The sequence below is a fragment of the Aythya marila genome (assembly GCF_965140915.1).
Source record: "Aythya marila genome assembly, chromosome: 2".
In the NCBI taxonomy this organism is placed as follows: domain Eukaryota; kingdom Metazoa; phylum Chordata; class Aves; order Anseriformes; family Anatidae; genus Aythya; species Aythya marila.
This window is the reverse complement of record NC_139043.1, coordinates 23,195,726-23,215,413: the sequence shown is the minus strand read 5'-3', so window position 1 is coordinate 23,215,413 and position 19,688 is coordinate 23,195,726. Positions and strand designations below refer to the sequence as shown.

At 40.1% G+C, this 19,688-nt stretch overlaps 1 protein-coding gene across 1 annotated transcript in view; it reads right to left on the bottom strand.

Moving 5' to 3' along the window:
• Positions 1-19,417, bottom strand: part of ZNF804B (zinc finger protein 804B) — a gene marked incomplete at its 3' end in the record, with an annotated part of 239,544 nt that extends 220,127 nt beyond the window's left edge. The window contains exon 1 of the mRNA XM_082753212.1: positions 19,137-19,417. Coding sequence (XP_082609338.1) covers positions 19,137-19,244 — 108 coding nt within the window. The 5' untranslated portion in view covers positions 19,245-19,417. The remainder of the gene's footprint in view (positions 1-19,136) is intronic.
• Between the last annotated feature and the right edge of the window lie 271 nt (positions 19,418-19,688).

Here is a 19,688-nt window from a genome sequence, read left to right as displayed (position 1 = left end):
GTGCAAATAAGAGCTCCTCTGTCATCCCCAGCCACTAGGAATTCTTTCTAATGTGTCACCTGTTTGCTCTCATATCATTTTTATCAGCTGTCTTCAACAAGTAGTTTTCATTTCCTTTCATTTACCTTTTTAACTTTCCTATCATTATAAATGACAGAATTAAGGACACCATGCTAGCAAATATACCCCTGTCCCTTCAATTCTAGGATATGTATCATGTAGCACTATACAAATAATCCATGTACATGTAGTAATACCCATTAACATTTATTCTCCTTATTTCTTTTTAATGTTTTGGTAAAGCAGTATATCACACAAAAATATTTTTTTTTTTTTTTTAAAAAAGGTATTTTTTTAAAAAACAGAAGCTGTAAATAAAATCATTTGTATTCATTGTGGTCCTAGAAACCAACACTCAAATTTTATTAGCCTTATTTACACTTATTTATGCTGTTTCTTGAAAGAAGCACTCTTCATTAGAGGGAGTTTCCTTAATGCAATTTACTCATTTGTCATTATGCAAAAATTGCTTACAAAAAGTATTATATAAATGCTTGCACAGATGGGCTTCTTTTGCCCATTTGTTAAAAGAGAGAAAAGAGAGTGGATTTTTTTTTATTATTTTTATTTTTTTTAATGACATGGAATTATGCCTATGTGGCCAGGAAAATATTACATGCCACCACTCTTCATTAGTCCAGCCAGCAAGCTGCTCAAGAATGCACCCGTACAAATGAGTCCCACTCTGGCTTCCAAGCTCTAGTACAGTCATGCTCTGAAGGAGGTTACATGGCACCAGACACATCTCACCTTGTAAACTCAAAGCATCTGATGTGAGACTGACTGTCCACACTGAATATTCAGGCATATTTTGTTTTTAAATAATACACAAGATATCAAAGGCCCACTAGTTTATCTTGATCTTATACAGATGACTACCACCTAACATCTGCTAGGATTTTCCCCTTAATTAGCTAGGTCAATGTATTTTAGTTATTTATTTTTTCTCTAAAGTCAGGCACTAGCTAGATAACATGCAGGTGCACATATAGTTTTACATATAGACAAAGGTAGAAATATTAAAATTATCAGAGCTGGGATGTGTCAAGTAAAGTAGATATGCTGCCGCTGGATTCAGATGAATATTACTAACACTGTTCTCACATATTAATGTGAGAAACTGTTATCCATACCTATCTATTAATATTAACATAAAATGAATTTATGGAAATGTAACATACATTTTTTAACTCATAAATTCACTTCCCCTCACATACTCCTTCCCTCTCCAATAACACTATTGCATTTTACAAGGAGATCCCACCTTTCTCCAGCTTTAGTGAAAACAGTTTCCTTTTCCTATTTATAACAATATAAATACAAACTTACAGAGTTTGAGTTTGTACAGAGTTTGTAAGAAGCTTTACAAACAGCCTCTTACATTCACCACCTTCTCTCAAGTCCACTTCTCAGCTACTGTGCATTACTCTACCCTGCCTGCACAGGCTGCTTCTTGCAGCAAGGGGTCACAGTGGTCTTGGTCTCCTTGTCCATCCTTTTTCTCCCATCCTGCTCTTTGCCCTTCCCCATTTAGCAGGCTCACCATGTGTGCACTCTGCACTAAGCCATCATGCAACATTCAGAGCAGAGCACACAGCTTTCTAGGAACAACCAGGGAGATACAATGGAAGTAAGCAAGCATTCCTTCATTACCTTGCTTTTCTCCCATCCTTTCCTTCTCTGGTCTTGCTGAATGTATTTTTACCATATTAATGCATAAAACAGAGGGAAAGAGAGGCAGTCAGATGTCCTCAAGATTTCCAGTATTCTGAGAAAACAAGACAATGTTCCTCCCCCTATCCTCAGGCTGCAGTGAGGAGGGCTTCAATCAAATTTTTGTTCAAAGCTTTCTATCAGAGAACATTAAATGCCTTTAGTTCAAGCTGAATTAACAGGAAAAGTTAAGTCATTGTGCATGTGTAAAACATGTTTTCCTTCAAGAGAAAACACAGCAATACTGTATTTCCAATTTTGAACTGTCTAACTGCCATCTTTTTGACACTTTTTTCTTTAGAGAGTAAAAAGAAAAAAAATATAGTCTCTACTAAGGGCAAACAGTCACAAAAAAAAACTCTAACTAGAGTAATTAAGTGACATCTGCAGTGTGTTTTGCACATCTAATTTGGAGAAAAGATAAATTAACAAACTTATGATAACCTTTAAAGGGATAGTGTTGGGTATCCTAGACCTTATACACAGTTCTTTGCCCTGATACATTTCACTACATGTTTATTTTCAATATATAAAGTTACCAACTCCTCAAATCCACTTTCTTTAACAGTGCCACCATCCAGAGTATGAACTCACACCGCCTACAGTATCCTGCATAATACAAATTTTAAAGTTTAGAAACATATATTTCTGTTGTTGATACTGAACTTTGGGTTCTAACTTGTTTGTAGAAGTCTAATCATACATCGGATCACATTCCAAACACAGGCAGTGGTAACTAACTTTAAAGTTCTTTAAATATCTCAACCTTAAAGATCATGTAGAATGAACTCAGATAAGTGACCATTTAACATTAACCTTGTTTGCTGTCAAGCCAAACCTTGTAGTAAGCAAATCCCCAATTAGCACTTTCTAGCACAGATGATATAATGATCTGAAGGTAATCTGACTTTTTGCTTCAGAAAGTAATTATAGGAATGGAAATGTATTTCTTAGTGAAAAACAAAATTGTTGGTGGAAATCAGGTATTATCTGGAGTTGGACTTGATGATACTTGTGGGTACCTTCCTACTCATAATCTTATGATTCCAACCCATATTCTATTATTATCTTCTTTATACAAGAATCTGATGTCTTGTTTTTGCCATTGTTTGTTAATACGTTATGTCTATATTTATTTAATAATATAATTGTATACAATCAATAAAAATCCAAGACCTTTTATGTGCCATTCATAAACCAAAATAACACCAAGAAATCTCAGCTTTACCATATGCAGATCTAATACCAGAATTCTTGGCTTCAGCCTATGCAAATCAATCCCTTAATCCACATTATCCATCACTATATGTGCACAGCCTAACACTAATTTGATGTGTTAATTTTGTACTCTGTAGTAGTATTTATTCTTAAATCCCTCTGGCAGCACAAAATGTTGAAAGAGTAGGTGAGATGTGTCACTGTATGGTAGAGTAATTTCATAGGAGATTTTCCATAAACATTTTTACAAGAAATTTTACTGAAAATCATGAGAAAGTAAAACTCCTTGAAACTATTACAAGAAGCACAGATTAATTCCTGTACTAGTTACAGGGGAAAATAATGTACCTTTCCAAGCTCTCACTGTATACAAATGCCAGCCCTCCATGCAGGGATGAAGCAGCAACCTGCTGCTGCATTCTTCTCCCCAGCCTGCCATAAGCACTCAGAGCACCTGTGACACTTTGCCAATATTAACAAATGGATCAGACATAAATTAATGCACATGTCTGGCTAAAAACTTTGTTTTCTAGGGATGTATCTACCATGAAAAGTTGCGGTCCTGAAACTGAAAAAGCTAATGACTCATTCCTTCCTTTGCACAAAATCATTCTCAACATCATACCTGAAGAGGGGTACCCTTTGCTTTTCCCTGACAAAAGCTACACTTTTTTAGAATTTTAGTTTGTGGTAAATACACTAAGAGTTCTAACAGAGCAATAGGTTATAGTTTACACACTCTGAGAAGAAGACTGGAATTATAGTCATGCAAAGAAGGCATTTACAGCACTAAGCCAAATCACTTATCTGCATGCTGAAATCAGCCTTTCTTCCATTATATTGCCCATAACTCATGCATACACACAGACTAACTGCACACAAATTAACCCCAATCCTACATAATGTGTATCTGTTTCTCAGGTGTTTTGGGGTGGAAGTAAATCAGTGCCAGTAGGATAAATATCATAACGAGACAGTAGAGTCCATTTCCAGTTGTAGTTGTAGAGCAGTTCATTAACCAGCTAAAGAATGAGTAAGAATATCCTCACATACAACTAAAATTCCATTTTCCAAATCTGTTACTTCTTTGTGTCAATTATTTTAGATCTACTGTCATGTCGCAGACCTTTGGCCATGGATAAGTGCCTTTTTTAGCACTGCTATCAGTATGAGAACAAAATCTATGGGAAAAAAAAATGTGTCTATTTTTGCATATTTAGTTTCCCTTATTTTTCTGCCCCTTTTGCCTTCCTGAGGCAGTTCTCCACATCACCTCCAGTCTGCTGAACCAGTGATGACTCCCTGCACTTTTCAGAAAGACAGGATGAACAATCCAGCCCTTCACAGCTCCATTTTCGATGTCTTGCAGATTTCCTCATGAACTTTTGGATAGAGACAGAGAAGTGACCATTTAGCTATCACCGTGTAGCTGGCATGGCACTGCTGGCAGACATAACAACATGAGGAGAATCAGAATTCCTGTGTATATACACTTCAGTTACAAAACTTATAGCAGATTTACAAAGTGTCTGGCATGCCTTTACATGTATTTTTCCAGACTTAGTTTTCTAGTAGCAATTTTCCAGACTTATCAGATCGTCACTTATTATCACAATGTAAATACTTACTAACTGTGGATCATAAAGCAAGACACATCCACCTCTCATGTGCCTAATGGAGGCATCAACAGTTACACAATGGAATAAGACTACACAAAGGTAGTCTTTAATCTTTAGTCCCTCTTGCCTGGAAAAGCATCATGCTCAACAGTTTCTTTACAGAATATGACTGTTGGCAAGTTTCTAGTACATATGATGTTAGAGGGAATTACCAAAACAGAAACACTGCAGTCCAAGAAGAAAACAAAAAAAAAAAAAACAAAAAAAAAACAAACAAAAAAAAAAAACAGAAATCCCTAATGGGGCAGCTAAACATACAAACCCAGAAAATCCATCTTATATCATTAATAAAATATCATGCGTTAAATTCCAAAATAAACCTAAAAATGACATGTCCTCTATAGGAAAATAATCACTGTGTCAACAGCTGTTAACTAGCCTTGTCACTGACTTGTGCACAAAAATATTAACAGCAGAGAACAGTATATTAGCCTAATATTCAGATGTTCAGATAATATTAATATATTCATTAATGTTAATTAATATGAGGATATTAAATCTGATTACTATTTCACATTACTGCTCTGTATTTCTAATTCAGCAAAAGTTGTGATTGACTTCTGTGGAGCTTTTTCTTTGCTGAAAAATTAAGAAATGCCTTAAATGTGTCTTTTTACTTAGATCTGATATAAGCCACCTGGAAATCTGGATCCTGAAAGCAAGTGGCAATGACATTAGCATGACGAGTATCTAAAATATATAGTACAACACCATTCCACAGTGAGTAAATCCAGAGTTGTCCTTCTTAACAAATATCTATCTGTTATGAGGATAAGGAATGTGGAAGCAAGTTCTCAGTCAAACTGCATGCACCCAGAGAAGTGTGCAAATCAAAGAGCTGCTAAGTAGCAAGAAAGGTGTTCTGGTGACTGTGTGAATATATATGCTATAGCAGCATGGCTTGTAATTTACCAGCATTGTTTGTCAATCAGTAGTACAGAAAAAATAATAATTATTAAAAAAAGTCAGGGTACAGAGTCCAGCAAAAAGGAAAAGGTTTAATATTTGGACTGTGGTTGCATTTTCCTTCTATTGAAACTCTGTAACTGAGTCACAGTAATGTCTGAACCCTGAAGGTCCTAGTTAACTGGTATTCACTAACTTTAGTCAGATTACTTTCTAAATAAGGTCGAAATAAAATCTGAGGACCAGATCCACACTGGTGTAAATAAGCCTTGAAAACTGCAATCGATTAACCACATTGATTTAAACAAGATAAAATCTTGCCCTGACCTGATGGCCTCTGGGTACTCCTGCTGCCTGTGCATGTTAAGAATGCTTGGAAGAACTGTGAAAAGCACTCTGAGAAGCTCATTATGATTCATAAATATTCTCTAACCTGCTCTTTTTCCTTGAAGCTTATTGCCTGAGTAGTGAAGCTGAGCTTTATTCCATTCAGTTAGCATATGCATGTCACACTTCCTGGTACTCTACCTATTAGAGGCACAAGGCTGACTTGTAATGGTGTTTGCAAGGAATGCAGCCACTCCATCTTGTCCACCCACCAGACTGCTGTCAGAAGATTCAGCCACTACTCATCAATCTTTGGATGTCACAACACACTCCAAGGTACAGTCCTATCTTCAGCATATGCTTAAGGGTGCTGGAGCCAAAGTTACGCTCTAGTAACAGAGCCATGACATGGGCTCAAGCACTAGTATGCAATTATCAGTACTGTTTTATTCTTACAATGCTCAAAGCACAATCTGGGGTTATGGTCCCCATCATTCTCCCAAAGTGCATTTATAGTTTGGGGAACAACAGAGCATGGACAGTGTTCCCAGTAGGTAGTTGGGAAAAGGGTCCCTTGTTTCAAGGTAGAAGAGTGTGGCCATGTGGGAAAGCACTGTGAGTGCCTGTCACCTGTCTGTAAGGCTCTGATGCTTCTGCTTTCACTGTGCAGACATGGCCACACAATGTCATGGCCCTGGCCCCAGCACCGGTTCCGCTTTATTCTATAGGGAAGTTGCAATTGGTGGTAACTGCTGAAATGTTGTTAGGCCTCAACAGCTTCTTCTAGGAACTGTACCCATGATGGAGTCCAAAGAGCAGAGGGCAGTCCTGTACCTACTCAGAGACACAGAAAGCTTATAACTTCTGGGATAATCCATAATGGGCCAAACATCAATGTTGAGCAATCCCAAATGCCAAGATACTTTTAATACCCTAACTCCTTTCAAAAAAACATCTGCAGCCCAATTCTGGCATGTCTTTGGGTTTGCTTCTTCTGCAGGCACCTATGTGTTACACAACTTTCCCACTGTACTACCTGATGTTATCTCAAAGAGGAAGGATAGTCTGAAACTAAAAATCCTGGGCAAATATATTGCGCAGACTTAAACGCTAACTGTAGGGTGACTCCAGCACATCCAGAATCTGAGCAAGATTCAAGATCAAGGCAGACAGACCAAGAAAGACTTAGATGGAGCTACTGTGCCTAGAGAAAGTGATTGCTGCTGCCCCAAAATGCAAACAGTAGATATATAGTGTCTAGAAGAAATATAAAGTCAGTCCTCATAGGCTGAGGATGTAATGTTCTGAGAACTCCAGAACATTACAAGGAGTTTGCAAGGTTGCAAGGAGTTTCTCCTTTATACCACAGAAATGATACATGTTTGGGCCCATTTTCAGCTGGAGTCAGAGATGGTCCATTCACATAGGCATATGGCATTGGTCGTACATGGCAGAAGAACCCTAGGAGTAGCAACCTTCGCCCTATATAGGGGTGGGATTTCAACTGTTGAGAACAGAAGAAGGAATTTTTTTTACCTGCCTTTACTGGCAAAAACTTTGGTGCTCACGTTGAGGTGAGATAGACACTTATACATCTGTGCCTGTCTCTCAAAAAGGGCTCAGGACCATTCTCTGGCAACGGGGACAACTGGCACTGAACAGCCCATGTCAGTGCAGTCAAACTTTCTTAGCTTCCAGAGGCAAGTATTCACATGGAAACTGTGTGCTGGCAGGGGTCCCTGCCCTGTGGTAATTCCCAAATCCTCCCCAAGTTCAGGAGAGGGCTGCTTGATCCATGCCACAAGTATACTGGAAACAGTGCTTACAATTTCATAGTCTAGATGATTAAACTCCAGTGCCTGGCACATCCCCTGGTGTTGTTTACTAATACACATGTAGCCTTTGAGGCTCTGAGCCTCAGCGCTTTCTGTAGTGAACTCATTTACTTTGCAATTAACCTCTCCATTCCCATTTATTAGACCTCCTTCCTCTCCTTTTTCCAGGCACTTCTGAAAACCAAGTCATCTCCATGCCTGCCAGCAGCAATGCCTACGCGCCTTTGTTCAATGTCCTTCAGAGTAAAAACAAGGATTCACATTTTTTATTGTTTGTTCTACTCACTGTGAAGTACGGTGTACAATTGCAGCACTAAATCACTATACTTGAGGGCTCATTCTGTTCTTAATATGCAGATTTTATCAAAATATATTAGTACCATCAAGTAGAAAATTGACACCTCTATGTTTCTTCAGACACCACATATCCTTTATAACTCTGTACGAGATTTGAACCCTACAATTTATCATACGGTATGCTGTAATCAAAAGCATCAATCTTTTTAAGGCTGTCTAATGCCTAATGCCTACATTCACCATCCTTATTAGCCAGAGGTTAGAAGTATAAACATAACTAAGTAAGTACATAATGATAGAAAAGAATAGAATTCCTTTTATGACATATGCTCAGCAATACCTTTTTATTGTCAGAAGACAGTTCAGAGTAGCTTTACATATTTAAAACTCTTCAGCATAAGGTACTACAATTACTTAATCAGATATTATTCTTAGCATGCAATCAGGAAGCCAATTAGGATCTATATACCTGCTCCCAGGCAAATGGAAGGGCAAGATCTGAACTTTACCTGTATGGACGTGGGAAGAGAGACTGTCAGTGATTTATCGCAGTGGTGTTGATCTCACCCGCTGACTCTGTTTATTTTGTTGTGGATTGTGGGCATGAGGCTGCTGGTGGGTTTGCATTTTTTTTCACTCTTCAAGATTACAGTATTGCTTGGTGCAATTATCAATCACAGGCTAAAAATAGCTTCAAAGAATACACATTTGGGGCACTTTTTAATAAGAATTTTATTATTCAGACAGTGCTCTGTGGAGTGTCAGAAATACAGTATTACTGCAATTAGATATAAATTAGATTAAAAAAAAAAAAAAAAAAAAAAAAAACAGAAAAAAAAAAAAACATAGGAAACTTAGAACAAGCAATGATATTTTGATAGAAGGGAAAAGCATCCAAGGTCCTTCTTACCTAAGTTTACAGATGAAACTAAACTTGAAAAACTAGAAAAAATATTTTTCAGCTTGATTATTACTAAGTGTATACACCTAATAAACTTCATTTTCTATAGCTTAAAGAATGGGTCTTCAAGAATAGACAATGGAAACAAAACATTTTTGCTGTGCATTTTAAGCACGTTTCTCTGGCTTTGGTTTTATTGACTGGGAAGATTATGCAGGTGCTGTTAAGTCATTCTGTAAACTTGGTTAAACCCCTTCCAAGGAAACATTTTGTTTTAACTTCTTCTGTTTTTCTGTTTATAATATCTCTTCTGATGGAAATTATCAAGTATGCACAAGTATGCAAACCAACATAAACATTTGAAGGCTGATTCAACAACCCACAGATATCACAATAAGTCACCTACAAAGTCAGAGATTATTTAAGGTGATGAAATAATAGTGTGAGATACTCAGGCTAGAAGACCTTCCCCTATTAGAAGTCTTAATACAGCACGTGGCTGTATTTCAGCCATCGTCTTAAGAATTATGTACTTTATAGAATTAAATGCCCAATTCTGTCAATATCTCTTTTTTTTTTTTAAATGAAAACTTCACAAAAGGAAAATTTGTTCCTCAATAAGAAGCTCTGAACCAGTGCTGCACAGATTTATTAACCCAGCTGAAAAGAAAGGTGGATCTTTCTCCATCAAGCATTAGCATTTTCAAATATGACATGTCCTCTAGGGAATAAATTTAGAGACAGATTTTTGTTTATTTTGAGGAAAGAGTTAACTTCTGAGATAAATAACTACAATGTTGAGTTTGCTTTTTTTTTTTTTTTTTTTTTTGTTTAACTTCTAAAATGCACTTATTATAATGCTAAGCAATAAAACACGTATGTTGTACAATATATGTCTACTAAAAAGTCCCTGTTCTACATGGTGTACAATACATTACAGTACTAAAAAGGTCTCCAGCAGAAGATATGAACAAAAGATAAAAACAGCTACTTTATGTACTCAACACTCATTCCAATGTCATTTTTATTTTATAAGATATGAATACAATTTCTGCATCAAAGAGCACACATATGTGATTTCTCTACTGATTATTAGTAACTACAAAAATTTATCACTCACTTCCAGAAACAACTTTTTTTAGTGTTGTTTATTTTGTGTGTAAATAGCTGTCTCCAGCACTGCTCAGCCTTCCTTACATTGCATTTTTGCCACAGTGAATAAACAAGGATATATTTATCAACGCAACAAAAATTCAAAATCTTTGTATACCGTACTAACTTTTCTTGATTACGCTAACTAAACTACCATTCCACATTTTGCTAGATTTTCTTTGAAGGGAAATAAGTGTATATCTGACATGAAAGAAGTCAAATGCCAGTGTCCACACAGATGCATACAACATAATAACCTTAGACCTATATCAAGAAAGAACAGTAGTACATCTTTATAAGGTCTGCAGTTAAGCATTCAGACAGCTAGAAGAAGCTGCATTTGTATTCAGTGACATTTACAGGATGCATATTTATTATTGAATAAGCACAAACTACTTGTATACACATCTCATTGTGTCTTGTCTTTTGCTTTATGGGAACCTGCAGGACTGTGCTTTTTAATTTTGTCTTCAAAACAAGTTCTCAATGGCTGTGTGGCAATTTCTGACCTGGTCCTCATCAGACAAGGGACCAGGTCTGCAGAGCAGTTCCCAGTAGTGAGGTGATGGCTATGTGCAAAGGTGCTGTTTGGCACAGACCTGTGGTCATGCAAGCTGTGGCCTTCCAGCAGATTCTGCTCCTACACCTTCTAGCACGGTGGAACAGTCAGAGCAGTATCTGGAAAAAAGCAGTGCCTTTCCCACATGGAGAAATACTTTTAATTATCCAGTCCACTGATCCCCTGCCTTAGTCAGCGTTCGGACCACAATGTTCACCAAGCAACTGATGGGGGGATCATTGCAAATTCTTTCCCTGTCTACCTGTAATGCATCACCAGAAGCTTCTTGTGATCACAGGCAAGGGCTCAAAACATCAAGATTTGAACTCAGTTTTCCTCTTGAAAGGTGTCTAATGTAGGGTGGCATGATTACACAGCTTTTTCTGCTTTTGTCCCCACAAAACATCAGTAGTCTGAGTTTTTCACACTTCACAAACTCATTCTTCCTCTGAAGATTTGATGGTAAGCACAGAGAACATGAAGATTTGTATAGACAAATTGTTTGCACAGATCACACATAAAACCCACAGAAACTACTAAAATTAGAATAATGAGAAATTGAATATGAGAACTGTTCTTTGAAAATTATATTAAAAATGCATAGAACAGCTTAACAACTATAAGAGTTGGCATTTCCAGCAGACCCACTGATCACAGTAGTCCTACAGATTTTATTTGTAATTTTAAGTTACACCTATTCTGTGGATGGGATTTTTAACTCCAAATCCCACCTACGAATTATTTTGCTATCAAAGGTTATATTTTAGGAAGGTCTGTTCTTATGCTTTCCAATCTAGTTTCACAAGCCTTCCTAACATGTTACAGTCTAAGCTGGAAATGCAGGCTGCAGATATACAGCCGATTACAACTGAGAATTTCCTCAACAACATCAAATACATCTCTCCCATTCAGTCTGAGTAGAATATAGATGGAATATTTCTGTTGACACAAATGCACTATCTGTTTTAGAATGTGATCCAGGGAAAACATCAATTGAAAAATTGATATCTACTAGAGTTGATTAATGTATGAATTGTTTCAGAGCTGCATGCAATCTCCGAGCAATAGTTTTATTTCTTTACTTGAACCAGCTTGCCAATTATCATTATGCATAACTATGAAACTGGGACAAAATTCTGATGATGACGTTTACATCTTATCCAGTATGCACATAAATTTAGTAAAGTATAAAAATACAAAAAAAGAAAAAAACAAAACAAAACAAAACAAAACAAAAAAAAAAGATGTCATTAAAATGTCTTACAACTGGATACAGAACGGTCTGAGCAGTGAACAGCATTTTCAGGCATGTGTACATACGCCATGACAAATCTGTTACCCATGCGCAGTAGTTGATTATACAAGACAAGCAGTCATACGTGCACACATAAAATACAGAAATGCAGGAGTGAACTCTGGATACTACCTCTAATATTACAGTAGCTACCCCTGGTACCATCTATGTAGATTATCATCATAAACCAAGTTACTTGAATACTGTTCATACACTGTTTTGATAGTTCAAAGGTTAAAAGTGGAACTGTTTAAATCTTGATGAAAACAGTGTTTCCAACCATTGACATGAATGTTAAATAGGTGTTTTAAAGGATGTATTTATCACTACTCAGAAATACTTGGACACATGAAGTTCTGCACACAAGTATATTTGCAAAAAGTTTTTCCCCAGTGAAGACCACTGAATTCCTTGGGCAAACAAACTGGATCCTTAATGATCCTGAGTGTTAGGTTGGGAACTCAAGTTCCTGCAGCTCATTTATGCTTCTGTACTTGTCTTCACCACTGGCTTGATCCTGTAACAAACTTCATTTGACCCTTTAAATACATTATCCCTGATACTTTTTTATTTTACTGTGATATGAAAACTTTCACAGTAATATAGATCTTGAGCTCTAAAAGAAGGATTGCAGCTTTTGCTGTATGTTGTAACAATTGTGATGCACTGTCTTTGAGAGTGAAAACCTTGAGGGTATCACAGAGGATGTATCCATACAAGAAGCAAGGCTTGTACAGGAGGATAGAAAAATAAAATAACAAAACTAATTCTCTTACAGTATACTACCAATGGCATTTTATTTTTTTTTTAAACAGTATCTCAGGGTATAGTTAAAAACATTTTGCATTTCCATTTTTTCCACAGAAAAGTCAACATTTTCCACATGGGAATAGTTTTCCACACTTCTTAATACACCCTACAGATTTCCTAACACTATGGAGAAAAATGCCATTTGTAGGTAACAATGACTTCAGTCTTCTAAAACAATCAACTGAGATGTAATAAAAAGACTTAACAAATGTTTGTGTAAAGCGTTAAATGTAAAGGGTGAAAAAAAAAGCCTTGTAGCCAGAGGCTATACAGTCTATCAGGGAAAGACATCTTAGGGGAAAAATACCTACATTCTGGCTAGTCTAAAAACTTTCACTTTCTTCTCCACTTATCAAACTTTTGCAAGAAGTTCTTACAAATCCTTTTTGGTAGGAATAAGTATATTCAGATTATGTGATTCTTTTGACCATGATTTTTTATGCAAGGGGTCTCAGGTGAAATTATTTGTGTAAATAAAGTTACTGACTTTACTTAACCCTTAGGAAATGAAAACAATATGCCCTCTGAGCCAGGGTGAGGAGCTGGGATTTCTTCCCCAGTGCAGGCAGGACAGCTGGCCTTGGACAGCACCGGTGGGTAGAAGTCCAGAGGGCAGGAGAGGAACAGGCAAAGGAATAGCCCTGAACACTTAGAGCTGTTAGCAGCTAAACCCGCTATCTGCAGAAGCACTCATTTCACAAAAAAAATCTTCTTTTCAAACTTCCACACAGTTCAGAATAAAAACAAATAAATTACTATACCCTGGGTGAGTAAAATATGATTGAGCTGCAAGTGAGGATGCAAATGGATATAGTGGCAATTTCTCAGTTTGGAAGTAATCGACAAACAAGCATTGCCACATGAAAAATAAGAGAGACATCAATCTAGTTTTAAGAACTCAATAGAGGGACCAATAAAAATATTAGACTGCTGGAAGGGCACGGTAAAACATAAAGCACCTGTTTAACATTACAGCTAATTGTGGGTGAAGGAAATGGCCCCAGCAGAAATTGGTTGAAGACGATTAAATTTGATTGTAATGTTATATCCAAAGTGAGATGCCCACTGACAGAACTGGAAACCAAATATGCTCAAAAGTTGTAGGCAGCACAAACATAGGTTTAATACAACGATCAAGCAGCAATGCTACATGTGGCTAAAAACACATTACTGTATTTTCTGAAGGTTTGTTTTTGCCCTCATGCACTGCTGAAATCCCCAGAAAGCACAGTAATAAGGACCATAAAGCCAGGAAATAAGTTCACCTCCAAGTTTAGCGTGGGCTGCCTAAATATTTACATTCTCCAGCATTAGGCTTGGTAGGAAATACACTCAGCCCACTCATATGTGAAGTGCCCAGAAGCAATGATCTAGAAATAGGTAAACCAGGGTGACCCTCCCACATCTGTGACTCCCCTTCATGCGTGTGCCACTGTGCACAGGCAGGTGCAGTATCTGCTCTATGTATCACAGGGTGAAGTGTCTGCTCTATGCTTTCAGCAGTGTGCACAGGCTCCCCCCTGACCTGTGATCACCTCTTCTCAAGGCAGCTGCCAGAGACTTTTGACACATACACACATATGCACATACGAATGAAAGTACTGCTTTCTGTTTCCTTTCCTATTTGTCCTTTTCTTTTTTTTTTTTTTTTTTTTTTTTTTTTTTTTTTTTTTTTTCCCTGTCTACATTATTTTCAGGAGTTTTTTGGTGTGTTTTATTTCTGCTATTTCTGCTTCCCTTCCAACAAAGCTAACCAAACTAGGTTATTTATTTGAGCTCTGGTTCGTTACCAATCACTTCTTACTATGTTTCTTAATGTTTTGCTTCCTGTGCCCCCTCCCCAGTAGTGCCTACACCACAGCCTTCTCCTCTGCTTTTAGAGCTTTGAGGGTACAGACACAGCTTTGAGGGAAAAGAGATTTGTGATATGAGACTCCCAAGTTATTTGGTCTTCCAGCTAATCTCCTGGACATTCAGTGGCTCCCTCCTTTTAATCTGCTGCGACCTAGACCACATTTAATATGGTACACATGCACCATATCTAGCTTTTACATCGCTTTCTCACAGCCATTCTTGGCACACCTCTCTCCTTGCTGCTGGCAAACAGCAAACTCACACTATTCACTCCAAACTCAGTCTTGCTAGTGTTTCCCGCTCAGACTCAAGCAGACTGGGAGAGCTGCTTGTGCCATGGCCTTGCTGTTCCCTACTTACAGTACCCAATTCCTCAACCACCCCTTCAGTTTCTAAGAAGTTTTCGAGAGCCCAGTGTTGCTATCCACTACAGAGAGTAATAAAGTGCTACTCAGTCCTGGTTACACTCACTTTAGTGCTGCAACAGCATGTTTGTGGCTTTGTATCAACTAAACAGTCATTACTTCCAAGTAGCTGCAAGGTGCTTATTTATTGCTACTGGAACCTCTGGACATGGGGGGAGAGCTGTGCTGTTGAAAAGATAGCTCTGTGCAACACTGGAGCATTTCCCACCCCCTGCCCCCCAAAGAAATTAGGCAAGCCCTAAGTGCAACAGAGCAACTGCCTGACAGCCTTGTTAGAAAACAGCGTAAAGAAGTATGTGAAAAATATTGTATTCAGCTGAAGCTGCAGGGAGCAATGGAAGGAAAATAATTAGCCAAGTCAGAAATTGGCTAAGGCACTGGCTTTTCTGAATCTTCTATTTCCTTCAAAAAAAAAAAACAAACAACAAAGGGGTCTTTAAATAACAAGTAGTAAATGAGACTGTTTACAGCTCACCTTAAAAAGCCACAAGCAGAGCCGTGCACCCTAACAACATTGGATCCGAAGTGATTCAGAGGCAAGGGGGCCATCTGCTGAATCCCCAGTACCATTTTCTTTTGTATCCTGGAAGGTTTTCTCTGAAAGTTTCACAACCAAATCCTCTTCAGTGCTGGCTTTGCCAGCTCTGTGACAGGGGTGTGACAGCACACCTCTGAGCAGGTTTGGCTGCCGGTGGGCATTACAGTATATTTGCCATGACTGCAAAAAGTACAACCACCATGCTGATCAAGGCAATCTGTTCAGGACTCAGAAATCCTTCAGACAACATCACAGGCTGAAATAAATACAAGATCTGCATCATAATGCCTTCCACTAAATAGAAATTTCAGAGTCAGAAAGCTTTCTATGACTTGCTCGCAGTATGTTCATGAACTTAACTCTCCAGGCAAAACCAAAAAGCTTCAGCACAGAATCACTACTCCAAAACAAGCAGCTTCTTTCTTCAGCTTAGTGCCTTTCCCTCCCAGCAATGCTGGCACCATGGTCAAACTCTAAACCCCCTTTCCAGTGCAGGTCTATCACAACACTGTGGGTACGTGATTCACTGGGGGCTGCTTCTGACTCCACTCTTTCTAAATTCATCACTAGTAACTTCAGACCTCAACTTCATAACTAGTTTCTTTTCCAGTGTGCAGAAATGGGCAAAGGGAAGGTGGAGTTTTAAAGTGATCTTATGACAATGTCACCGCATGTTCACACGCTCAAATGAAGTGCAGTATCTTTGTAGTCTTCCATATCTTGCTCTTAGTACTGCTACAGCTGAAGGTCTCTCTCTATACCTAGAAGAAGGACCAGATTTATTTCTAACACAATAATAGCAAAGTATGCTAAATAAATATTATGGGAATATTCAGACTGAAAAATCCTTGTTCACATAACCATGAAATTTGATAAAGGTATTTAAAATATTCACCACTGTTCTCATTTCTGAAAGCATAGCCTTAAGTCTACTGACATTTCATGGTCTGTTAATACAACACTTTAAATATAGAAAGATACATATTATACATTAAAAACTTTGTAGACTCATGCATAAGATAGCTCATAGTGTACAAATATAAGATTGTTTAATGGTACAAGCTATAATATTTAATCTTCAAGGCTACTTCCAAGTTCAGCATTTTAAAAATAACTGTGAGACACAACCTGAACCTTTCAAAGTTATATTGAGGAGGTATTAAGTAAAATAAAAATTATAATAAATTAAAAAAAAAATAATCAGGCAATATAAATAAATGTCAATTGTTTATGACTTATTAAGTATAGAAGTGGTCCCAAGTTTAACTCATAGCTTATTGAAAAGAAAATTCAAATAGATGGAGGGTTTGTTTGTATGGTGTTGGTTGTTGTTGTTTTCATGCTCAAAACAGTTCTACTACCTCAATTAGTACTAAATTCCAGTATGCATGACTCCCACATCCACAGTATAAACATGTATCCAGGTGTTGTTCACTGTTCACTGTTCTCAATTTCATACACATTGATGAGCAAGAGGGTATGATCTGGAAAGTTAAGTTTGTAGATACGTACAAATTACTCTAAAGAATCACTGCTTTCAGGATTTAATAGCACACTATTATCCAGTTTGCCAACAAAGCATTCCTTGTTTTTCACCTGAAACCTGGACTCCCACGTGAAAACAGCACATATGGAAGCAATAGTAAATGCTAATATCAAACACTTAAAAGCAAAAGAGTTCTAGACCTACAGTAACCCAGCATTAATAAAACATTAATTTATCATATACCTGTATTCCTGTCACTACTCTGGGTTTAGCCTATCACCTCAAAGCCTGACTAGCTTCAAATAGCGGTCACTAAAAAAAAAAAAAATAAAATAAAAAGTGTACATAGAAGTGAAAGTTTTCCCTCAATAATTCAGAATGAAAGCTAAGAAATGCTAAAATTATTATTATTATTCTACAGAAATGGTCCAATACCATGCAAAACATTTCAATTCCTGGTAAAACCACCACACATTAATCTCAAAAACAGCAGTCTGTCATCAGGAAAAGCAATACAAAGTGGTCTTGCTACTTGTTTCAGACTCTGTAAAGCTCCCAGGAAAGCATGTTTCTATGTAGTGAACCTGAGCTTATTTTCAACTTTTACTTCTTTTTTTCCACACACAAAATATGTATATATATATTTTATATATATATAAGAAAAATCAAAACGAATATTTCTTTATCTTTTTTTCTCTGATATTAGCATTTAAGCGAAAATTCCTCCCAGCTGTTGACAGAACTATCTCAAAAATGTTGATGTGCTGGTGAATTAAGCTAGTACATTTATCTCATTAAGTATTTAGGCTGAGAGGAGTGGTGCCCATCCTCATTACGTAGTGAGAAAGAAAGGTAAAGTTGGGAAGGATTTGAGACATAACACTATTCTTGGCACTGTAATTCCTGACATCTCGCCTCGACTTGAACACCAGCTGCTAAAGTTCTGTTAGACACAAAACACAAATCCGCAGTACAAAGTATTTACAGTCAAGCGTCTTCCCGCTCTACATCTTTGAGGTCTTTTCCTTTCTCCCTCGGATTTGGGGCGAGATCTCTGTTAGGGTCTGGTGCCGACCTGTCCTGCGTGCGGGAGGTTCCACGCACGAGGATGGCTCAGCCCCACGGGTCGGAGAGCACGGGCACAGCTCAGCCAGGGGCTGCCGGATGGGACCCGCTGTGCAGATTCAGTGCAGTGCACACAAAGGTTGCAGCAGGGTAAGGGACAGCAGGACAAGGACCCGCAAGCTGCCGTAGGACGACATGGAGGGGGTTTTAGCTGTGCACCGGGACGCTGTCATTTCACTTCTCACCACCACCAACAGCCAAGAAACGGAAAGCAGCGACTTTGGCATCACACGCAGTTCCCCAAAGGCGTTTGGGGTGCAGCTGTGATGGGACCAAAGCAGAGGGACCACCGGTGGGGTCCGGGCACCGCCGACACCTCACCAAGTCCGGTAGCGGGGCCAACCCGCGAGTATTTCGCACGTTCAGACCCGTCACGGTGACGGGGAGAGCTGGACCCCAGCCGGGGGGCTTTTGGGGTGCTGCCACCACCCTCGGGAGGCGGAAGAGAGGCTGCATCGCTCCGGCTCCCCAGGGACACCCGGATCACGGCAGCTCGCCCCGCGCCCCCCGGTACCCTGCAGCGACCCGCGGGGACCGACCCCAGCAGCCCGGCGGCTCGGGGCCAGGCGGGACCTTCCCCAAACTCCCCCACGCTCCGCTTAGGGTCGGGGCTCTCCGGGCAGCTCACAACACCCCAACGGCAGGGGTTCATCCATCCCTAAAGCCGGCTCGGTTCCCTCGTCCTCCGCAGCCCCCAAACCCGTGCCAGCGCACCAAGCCCCCACTCCCGGAGCATCCTTCACCCACGGAGCCTCTCCAGCGACCTCTCCTCGGGGGGGAGCCGCCACTCGGCGCCACCCCCGCTCCCCTTTCCCCTCGAGCCCCCCACGGAGAAACTTTTCGGAGCCTCCCTCCCCGCACCCCTCGTCCCCGTGCCCCCGTCCGGCCTCCCCCACCCGGCCCCGCTCCTACCGTGCGGGGGGCAAGGGAGGGAGGGAGCGAGGAGGTGGACGTTACCGGCGAGTGGGCGCCCTTCTTGCGGAGCGGTCCCCTGAAGACGCCCTTGATGCCGCGGTAGTGGCCGTTGCTGAGGTGCCGGGAGCTGATGACCAGGTAGCACGCCATGCGGGGCCCCGCGGCGGGGGGGCGGCGGCGGCCCGGCTCCTCCTCGGCGGCGGCAGCGGCGGCGGCGGCGGTGCTACCCCCGGCGGAGCGGCAGCCGCCCGCATGAAGGAGCGGCAGGAGGCAGCGCAGCGGCGATGTGCCCCCCCCGCCGTCTCATCCAGCGCCCGGCTGAGCGCGGCCGGCGGCGGGGCGCGCTGAGGGCGGCGGCGGCGGCAGGCAGCGCGCATCCGAGGGGGCGCGGGGGCCAGTCCGCATGCTGCTCCGCTGGCAGGAGACGGGCCCGGGGGGAAGAAGGGCAGAGCGCAACTTGCACACTCCGCCGCTGCCACGGCCCCTTCTCCTCCTCCTCCTCCTCCTCCTTCTCCTCCTCCTCTTCCTCCACCTCCTCCTCCTCCTTCTCCTTCTCTTCAGAGCAGGCCACCGGCAGGCGAAATCCGGCGGGGA